General features: G+C 37.8%; 1 protein-coding gene across 1 annotated transcript in view; it reads right to left on the bottom strand.

Moving 5' to 3' along the window:
• LOC108790984 (mucin-5AC-like) overlaps nt 1–9,313 on the bottom strand; it is a 57,588-nt gene that overhangs the window by 9,519 nt on the left and 38,756 nt on the right. The window contains exons 30-35 of the mRNA XM_018561343.1: nt 4,792–9,242; nt 2,497–2,798; nt 1,221–1,395; nt 880–1,127; nt 557–740; nt 133–472 (exon numbers count right to left, since the gene is read on the bottom strand). Coding sequence (XP_018416845.1) covers nt 133–472; nt 557–740; nt 880–1,127; nt 1,221–1,395; nt 2,497–2,798; nt 4,792–9,242 — 5,700 coding nt within the window. The remainder of the gene's footprint in view (nt 1–132; nt 473–556; nt 741–879; nt 1,128–1,220; nt 1,396–2,496; nt 2,799–4,791; nt 9,243–9,313) is intronic.

Here is a 9,313-nt window from a genome sequence, read left to right as displayed (position 1 = left end):
ATACATATATATATATATATATATATATACAGTATATATACTGTATATATATGCACACACACACAGTATGTACCTTCTTCATTGATTGCACACTTCCCATTTCACTAATTGCTAAATACAAGTAAAACTCACCTGCTCAGGATAACCTTGCAGAGCTCAGGGGTGTTGCAGGGTTCCTCTGTTGTCTGGACAGCAGTGGACAATGGTGATGGAGGTAGAGACACTACTTTTGATGGAACTATAGTTGGTAGAGTTTGAGGTACACTGGACAAGAGAGTGGAGAAGTATGTGGATGGAAGGGAAGAGAAAGGTGTCGACTGGCTACCAATAGTGGGGGGTCTGGTGGGGATGGAGATGCATGATGACGAGTCCTGACTTGGTATTCCCCACTGTCCTGCCATCTCAGTACATGATGAAGCCTGCTGTCCGTTAGGCAAAATGCAATCATCCACTTGATTGTTGGAACACTTTCCTATTTAAATAAGGTGCATTTATTAGTAAGACTAGTTTTATAATGCAGCACAGAGAAAACAGATCTTTCACTTTGGAGACTTACCACAATGACCTTCAGTATTGCCTGAGAACTTGCTGATTGGCAACTTGACAGTGAAGCTAAGAACATTGAAGGAGATGTATGCTCCAATTTCTGGTATCTGCACTATTACAAAAATGCCACTGGATGTAATAGTTATACCATTTGTGTGGATTGCAGGGTATACTCTCTTATTGTTGATGTAAATCTGTAACATATGTACAGAAATATTATGCCAAGAGGTGAGGACATACAGTACAGCAAATTACCATTATAGGCAGGGATAAATACAAATGGTTTACAGTTTATTTAAACTACAAAAATCTGAAGAAGGTAGACTTGATTACCTTGTTTGTTATTCGGTTGCTCAAAGACTGAGAGGTCAGGACAATCATGTCATTTTTGTACATAATACGAAGGGTCTTAACACAAGATGGGTCATCAGGGTCACATGAGAAATTATCAATGTAAACCCAAAAATGGTCGAAGACTGGTGTAATTTGCTGAACAAGGATATATGTGCATTGACCATTAAAAGAATAGTAGGTACCATCAAAGGTAATATAATGGGAGGTTCCCCAACCACCACAGACACCTAAGGGCATTAAAAAGCAGAACTTAGCAAATTCTACAGCAAATTAATTAAGTCATAACATACAGCACTATGATTCAACTCTTTATGACTCACATTCACACTCTTGCTGATAGCAGCAGCCACTCTCATCAAGTGTTTTCTTGGGCTTTAACCGGTTGGCACATGCCACCTCATTGACCGGTGCACACTGTTTTTTGTTAACAACAATATTGTTTTGACCAATACAGGTAGCATGGGTACACTTATCCATCATCCAGGTTTCATTAACCTGTGAAAAGAAAAAGAGTTATAATGAACACCTCCATCTTATTTTGTTCTTTTTTGCCGGAACTTCATCTTAATCTCAAGAAAGATATTTATGGAATTGTGGTGATTCCACCAAAATGTCTACTGTTGTTACAGTAGGATTAGTGGAAAGCTGAAAGTTGTTAGAATAAAACTGTGTGTTCTAAGCTTTTTAGTTGCAAGAGAAGGAAGGTTGTTGTATTCACTGTTGGTTTGCAAGGGATCACCATATTTTTTTCATCCAATACTTACAGGGATGCAAAGTAAAGTGGGCATGGTATAAGATCACTTGCCTTATGGTGCTGCAGTAGGGAGAGTTGCCATTTGTGACCCAACATAAAGGGAACAAGAGCTGGTAGAACACTTCTGCTGATTGCAGGATGGGCAGCATGTGTTGGGTGCCAGTGATGTTATACTTGGCAACTGAACAAAGAAATGTCCTTCTTGGACTGGTACCAATAAAAGGACCAAGAAACAGTATCAGCTACTAATAGTTAACACAATGTTTTAAGTTCTGCTTGATAAAAAAAAAATGTTTCTAAAGGGCTGACTATATGCCACAGAAAGAAAAAACTGTTCCTAACATCTAAATTCTCCACCAGTACCACACATTATGGCAACTCCTCAGATAAATTGATAACTAGTATAGGAAAGGTGAACAAGGGCATGACATTACATTGAATAAAACAAAAAAAAACCTCAGCACACGATTCAGCTTGTTGTCAGTACTAAAATGTGTTCCTGCCAGAATTGTTAGTGTGACTTTTCTATTTAACCACCAAGTTTAACTAATATCACCTGCTCTGGTAGTACCAATCCAGGAGGCCAAAATGGGATTTGAAGGCAATCAGGGATCTGTGATTGTTTCTGCATTGTCAGTAGTTTTGAATATACCAGTAATTCTATGTAGTGCTTATGTATGCCTAGCTGAAGCATGTACATAGTCTTTAGGAATACTGGACTGGCAGGGCCCTATTTTAGTATTTTTTGGTTTACATAAGTAATACTCTTTCACTATACAATTCCAGGCTTGATGGTACATAAGCATGTAGGTGTTAAATGTGAAAACCAGGTAAAACCTTACTCTTCTGGGAGGCATAACTGCATAGCACTCAGGGGTTGAGGTGCTGCCTGAGCTGACACTTGATGCTGAAGTCTTTGTCTGTGCAGTCTTTGTGCTTCTTGCAGATGTTTTTGTTGTTCTTCCAGTCTTTCCGGTGACAGTAGTTGCAGCACTAGCTGTCACGGTTTTAGCAGTCTTGGTGTTGCTGGTCACAGTAGGCACAGTATAACAATGTTCACTGTATCTCTCCACCTGACACTTCTCATTGCAGCGTGCATAGAAGCACCAGCCATCATTATCTGTTGTGCTATATAGAACTTCGCCTGAAAATAAATTAGTAATAATTAGAACAACAATTAGGTAACAGTCAGGAAAACTACAACGTAGCACTATATAATCATCTGCTAACCAGTGTAAGGAACCAGTAACTGGTACGGTCTTAATCACACAATCAATAACAAAAATGATACAGTTATGCTGTAAAGGTTAACGCTTATCTATACCTCAAAACCAGAAATGCAATACATGGCACCCTAGGCTTCTCTCTTGATTTGGTCTAGAAACACCTCCCCCTCTCCTCATCTCTATTACATAGGGTGAAAGAGTTGTTTGCATCACGTAAAATAGCTGAGGAATTTGATAGTGGTGTTTAAGATTTATGTCCAGTACCCTGGAAGTTACAAGGATACTAGATTTCTATCAGAACCAACAGGTATTTTTCTGCACCTGCAGAAAATGTAAGTAGCTCGAAAGGGGAAACAAATGCAGTAACCACACCTAATGACTGGTAAGCTGAAAAATATTATATTTTCGTCCTTTGGTTTATATATACCTTGAAACCAAACTCAAGGCTGCACAATAATATATATTTCCCATACTATCTACACACCCCCCTCCCTGTACATAAATGCTTTATTTATATTTAACTTAAAAACATGCCAAAAAAACTTGTGGTCATGTGATGACTACTGCTTCATCCTCCTAATCTCTGCGGTAGGCTGTAGGCAGGCTTCAGCAGCACTCTCATGTTAAAATTGTCGACGTGAGAACACTGTTCTAAGACTGCATTTCTCATTCAGGCCTGGGCAGACAGCTGTCTTGAATGCTTTAAAAAAGGGCTGGACCTGCAACCTTTGCTACTGAATTCAGAGTATACGGGGGCGCATTTTTTCACATTGGGTGCTAAGTGGACCTTGTCTCGGCACAGTAAGTATTACACCATTATCTTCATTTTAGCACACAAGGCCAGAACTTTATAAGATTAAATAAGAAACTAGAGGAGAGGTGGCCTTTAAAATTAACAAAAACATTTCCAGAGAGTTATCTGGTAGTATGGTAACAAAAATGCCTCACATATTCCATGCAAAGAAAATTCCTAAGAAAAAACACATTGTTAGCTTGCCCTACTAGTATGTAAAAAGAAAATGTTTATGACACAGCAAAATTCAGCCACAGAGTCAGTGTAATAACTTTTACTAATACTAATACAAGCAGTGTAATGACTTCTACAGTTGCTAAATGTAGAGTTTATTTTAAAAAACTACTCTCTAAAGGGCTGGTTTTTCAAATTAGTGTCACTAGATGGTGCTGAGGACAGGAATGCTCCTTGGCTTCTTTTAGCAGCACTATCACCATGCAAATTGCATTCACCAAGCTATATAGTGGGTGGAAGATTTATAAATCAATCCCTAGGTGTTTGAACAGGCATACCAACTTATTCTGGTAATTTAAATTGGGTAGGAAGATGATCACCAAGACATTTGTTGAATAATTGGTCATCTCCTCCCCTCCTTGCCCAGTAGCTTGCCCTTTGAGTAAAAGGCATTGAAATGAATTCTTATAACAGTGATAGAAAAAACTGTGATTAAACTGTGTGAAAACTAACTGATTAATAGCATTAGATTAAGGTGAAACTATGATTTTTCATGCCATATAGCTAAATATCTGTCAACTTGAAATCTAACGAACCCTGAATCTGTTATGGTAACTACATTTTAATACATAAAAGATGAAGATATTAACAGTGTGATTGGAAGGTCTGAAAATATGCATATCATGTTTGTTAATTACTGATTATACTGATTGGGCATTTTCTTAGAGGAGCTGCGTGCCCTAGTACCCTAAACTATTTTTTTCTAATTCTTCTGTTTCCATTGCCCTAAAACAATGCAGATATCATGTAAGTATAAAATTAGGATTTTATTTTCTAGTTCATACTATATTTCTGTCATATCTTTATCTTTTTTGAAGAAATGTAGGATTGGAAATACAGCACCTAAATTTGAATTCTTGTAAAAACAATAAACACATGCTTACCAGGAGGAACTATAGTTCCGTTAAAATTGCACATACACCTGGTGGTAGAAAAGGATTCTGTGGCTGCTGTATTCAGTCGTGATGTCTTGGTAACAGTTCTTTCAGTGCTATACCTTCCAAATGTAGATGAGGTCAATTGCTTAGTTGATTTAGGTTGTTGAGAGCTGAATTGTTCCCTGGTGGTTGCAGCTGTCCTCCCAGTATGTAAAGTGGATCTTGATCCCATAGAAGTGGTTTTAACAGAAATAGGTCTGTGGGAGGTAGATTTTTCATGTTCAGATTCTGTGGAGTATTCATGAGCTGCAGTGCTTACTTTATGAGATATTGCCTTTGTTGTTATTGGCCTACTTGATGTAGACTTGTGGACCCATGTCACCTCGCCAGATTCTGTAGACATTTTAGTGGTTTTAAGAGAAAATGGACCAAGAGAGGTGGACTTTTCATGTTTAGATTCTGTGGTTGATTCATGGGTTGCAGTGCTTACTTTTTGAGATGTTGCTTTAGTTGTAATAGGCTTTCTTGATGTAGACTTGTGGACCCACTTCACCTCGCCAGATTCTGTAGACATTTTAGTGGTTTTAAGAGAAAATGGACCAAGAGAGGTGGACTTTTCATGTTTAGATTCTGTGGTTGATTTGCGGGATACAGTGCTTAGTTTTTGAGATGTTGCTTTTGTTGTAATAGGCTTTCTTGGTGTAGACTTGTGAACAGATGTCACTTCACCAGATTCTGTAGATATTTTAGTGGTTTTATCAGAAACTGGTCCATGAGAAGTGGATTTTTCATGTTCAGATTCTGTGGTTGATGCGCGGGATGCAGTGCTTACTTTTTGAGATGTTGCTTTAGTTGTAATAGGCTTTCTTGATGTAGACTTGTGAACAGATGTCACTTCACCAGATTTTGTAGATGTTTTAGTGGTTTTACCAGAAACTGGTCCATGAGAAGTGGATTTTTCATGTACAGATTCTGTGGTTGATTTGCGGGAAACAGTGCTTACTTTTTGAGATGTTGCTTCAGTAATTATAGGCTTACTTGATGTAGATTTGGGAATATATGTCACTTCACCAGATTCTGTAGATGTTTCAGTGGTTTTAACAGAAACTGGTCCATGGGAGGTAGATTTTTCATATTCAGCTTCTGTGGTTAATTCATGGGATACAGTGCTTACTTTTTGAGATGTTGCTTTAGTTGTAATAGGCTTTCTTGATGTAGACTTGTGAACAGATGTCACTTCACCAGATTCTGTAGATGTTTTAGTGGTTTTACCAGAAACTGGTCCATGAGAAGTGGATTTTTCATGTTCAGATTCTGTGGTTGATTTGCGGGATACAGTGCTTACTTTTTGAGATGTTGCTTTAGTTGTAATAGGCTTTCTTGATGTAGACTTGTGAACAGATGTCACTTCACCAGATTCTGTAGATGTTTTAGTGGTTTTACCAGAAACTGGTCCATGAGAAGTGGATTTTTCATGTTCAGATTCTGTGGTTGATTTGCGGGATGCAGTGCTTACTTTTTGAGATGTTGCTTTAGTTGTAATAGGCTTTCTTGATGTAGACTTGTGAACAGATGTCACTTCACCAGATTTTGTAGATGTTTTAGTGGTTTTACCAGAAACTGGTCCATGAGAAGTGGATTTTTCATGTACAGATTCTGTGGTTGATTTGCGGGAAACAGTGCTTACTTTTTGAGATGTTGCTTCAGTAATTATAGGCTTACTTGATGTAGATTTGGGAATATATGTCACTTCACCAGATTCTGTAGATGTTTCAGTGGTTTTAACAGAAACTGGTCCATGGGAGGTAGATTTTTCATATTCAGCTTCTGTGGTTAATTCATGGGATACAGTGCTTACTTTTTGAGATGTTGCTTTAGTTGTAATAGGCTTTCTTGATGTAGACTTGTGAACAGATGTCACTTCACCAGATTCTGTAGATGTTTTAGTGGTTTTACCAGAAACTGGTCCATGAGAAGTGGATTTTTCATGTACAGATTCTGTGGTTGATTTGCGGGAAACAGTGCTTACTTTTTGAGATGTTGCTTCAGTAATTATAGGCTTACTTGATGTAGATTTGGGAATATATGTCACTTCACCAGATTCTGTAGATGTTTCAGTGGTTTTAACAGAAACTGGTCCATGGGAGGTAGATTTTTCATATTCAGCTTCTGTGGTTAATTCATGGGATACAGTGCTTACTTTTTGAGATGTTGCTTTAGTAATTATAGGCTTACTTGATGTAGATTTGGGAATATATGTCACTTCACCAGATTCTGTAGATGTTTCAGTGGTTTTAACAGAAACTGGTCCATGGGAGGTAGATTTTTCATATTCAGCTTCTGTGGTTAATTCACGGGATACAGTGCTTACTTTTTGAGATGTTGCTTTAGTCGTAATAGGCTTTCTTGATGTAGACTTGTGAACAGATGTCACTTCACCAGATTCTGTAGATGTTTTAGTGGTTTTACCAGAAACTGGTCCATGAGAAGTGGATTTTTCATGTTCAGATTCTGTGGTTGATTTGCGGGATACAGTGCTTACTTTTTGAGATGTTGCTTTAGTTGTAATAGGCTTTCTTGATGTAGACTTGTGAACAGATGTCACTTCACCAGATTCTGTAGATGTTTTAGTGGTTTTACCAGAAACTGGTCCATGAGAAGTGGATTTTTCATGTTCAGATTCTGTGGTTGATTTGCGGGATACAGTGCTTACTTTTTGAGATGTTGCTTTAGTAATTATAGGCTTACTTGATGTAGATTTGGGAATATATGTCACTTCACCAGATTCTGTAGATGTTTCAGTGGTTTTAACAGAAACTGGTCCATGGGAGGTAGATTCTTCATATTCAGCTTCTGTGGTTAATTCATGGGATACAGTGCTTACTTTTTGAGATGTTGCTTTAGTTGTAATAGGCTTTCTTGATGTAGACTTGTGAACAGATGTCACTTCACCAGATTCTGTAGATGTTTTAGTGGTTTTACCAGAAACTGGTCCATGAGAAGTGGATTTTTCATGTTCAGATTCTGTGGTTGATTTGCGGGATACAGTGCTTACTTTTTGAGATGTTGCTTTAGTTGTAATAGGCTTTCTTGATGTAGACTTGTGAACAGATGTCACTTCACCAGATTCTGTAGATGTTTTAGTGGTTTTACCAGAAACTGGTCCATGAGAAGTGGATTTTTCATGTTCAGATTCTGTGGTTGATTTGCGGGATACAGTGCTTACTTTTTGAGATGTTGCTTTAGTTGTAATAGGCTTTCTTGATGTAGACTTGTGAACAGATGTCACTTCACCAGATTCTGTAGATGTTTTAGTGGTTTTACCAGAAACTGGTCCATGAGAAGTGGATTTTTCATGTTCAGATTCTGTGGTTGATTTGCGGGATACAGTGCTTACTTTTTGAGATGTTGCTTTAGTAGTTATAGGCTTACTTGATGTAGATTTGGGAATATATGTCACTTCACCAGATTCTGTAGATGTTTCAGTGGTTTTAACAGAAACTGGTCCATGGGAGGTAGATTTTTCATATTCAGCTTCTGTGGTTAATTCATGGGATACAGTGCTTACTTTTTGAGATGTTGCTTTAGTAATTATAGGCTTACTTGATGTAGATTTGGGAATATATGTCACTTCACCAGATTCTGTAGATGTTTCAGTGGTTTTAACAGAAACTGGTCCATGGGAGGTAGATTTTTCATATTCAGCTTCTGTGGTTAATTCATGGGATACAGTGCTTACTTTTTGAGATGTTGCTTTAGTAGTTATAGGCTTACTTGATGTGGATTTGGGAATATATGTCACTTCACCAGATTCTGTAGATGTTTCAGTGGTTTTAACAGAAACTGGTCCATGGGAGGTAGATTTTTCATATTCAGCTTCTGTGGTTAATTCATGGGATACAGTGCTTACTTTTTGAGATGTTGCTTTAGTTGTAATAGGCTTTCTTGATGTAGACTTGTGAACAGATGTCACTTCACCAGATTCTGTAGATGTTTTAGTGGTTTTACCAGAAACTGGTCCATGAGAAGTGGATTTTTCATGTTCAGATTCTGTGGTTGATTTGCGGGATACAGTGCTTACTTTTTGAGATGTTGCTTTAGTTGTAATAGGCTTTCTTGATGTAGACTTGTGAACAGATGTCACTTCACCAGATTCTGTAGATGTTTTAGTGGTTTTACCAGAAACTGGTCCATGAGAAGTGGATTTTTCATGTTCAGATTCTGTGGTTGATTTGCGGGATACAGTGCTTACTTTTTGAGATGTTGCTTTAGTTGTAATAGGCTTTCTTGATGTAGACTTGTGAACAGATGTCACTTCACCAGATTCTGTAGATGTTTTAGTGGTTTTACCAGAAACTGGTCCATGAGAAGTGGATTTTTCATGTTCAGATTCTGTGGTTGATTTATGGGATACAGTGCTTACTTTTTGAGATGTTGCTTTAGTAGTTATAGGCTTACTTGATGTGGATTTGGGAATATATGTCACTTCACCAGATTCTGTAGATGTTTTAGTGGTTTTTACATAAAC

This window comes from Nanorana parkeri, unplaced genomic scaffold (genome assembly GCF_000935625.1).
Source record: "Nanorana parkeri isolate BGI_ZX_2015 unplaced genomic scaffold, ASM93562v1 scaffold518, whole genome shotgun sequence".
Taxonomy (NCBI): Eukaryota; Metazoa; Chordata; class Amphibia; order Anura; family Dicroglossidae; genus Nanorana; species Nanorana parkeri.
This window is presented reverse-complemented; position numbering and strand designations above follow the sequence as displayed.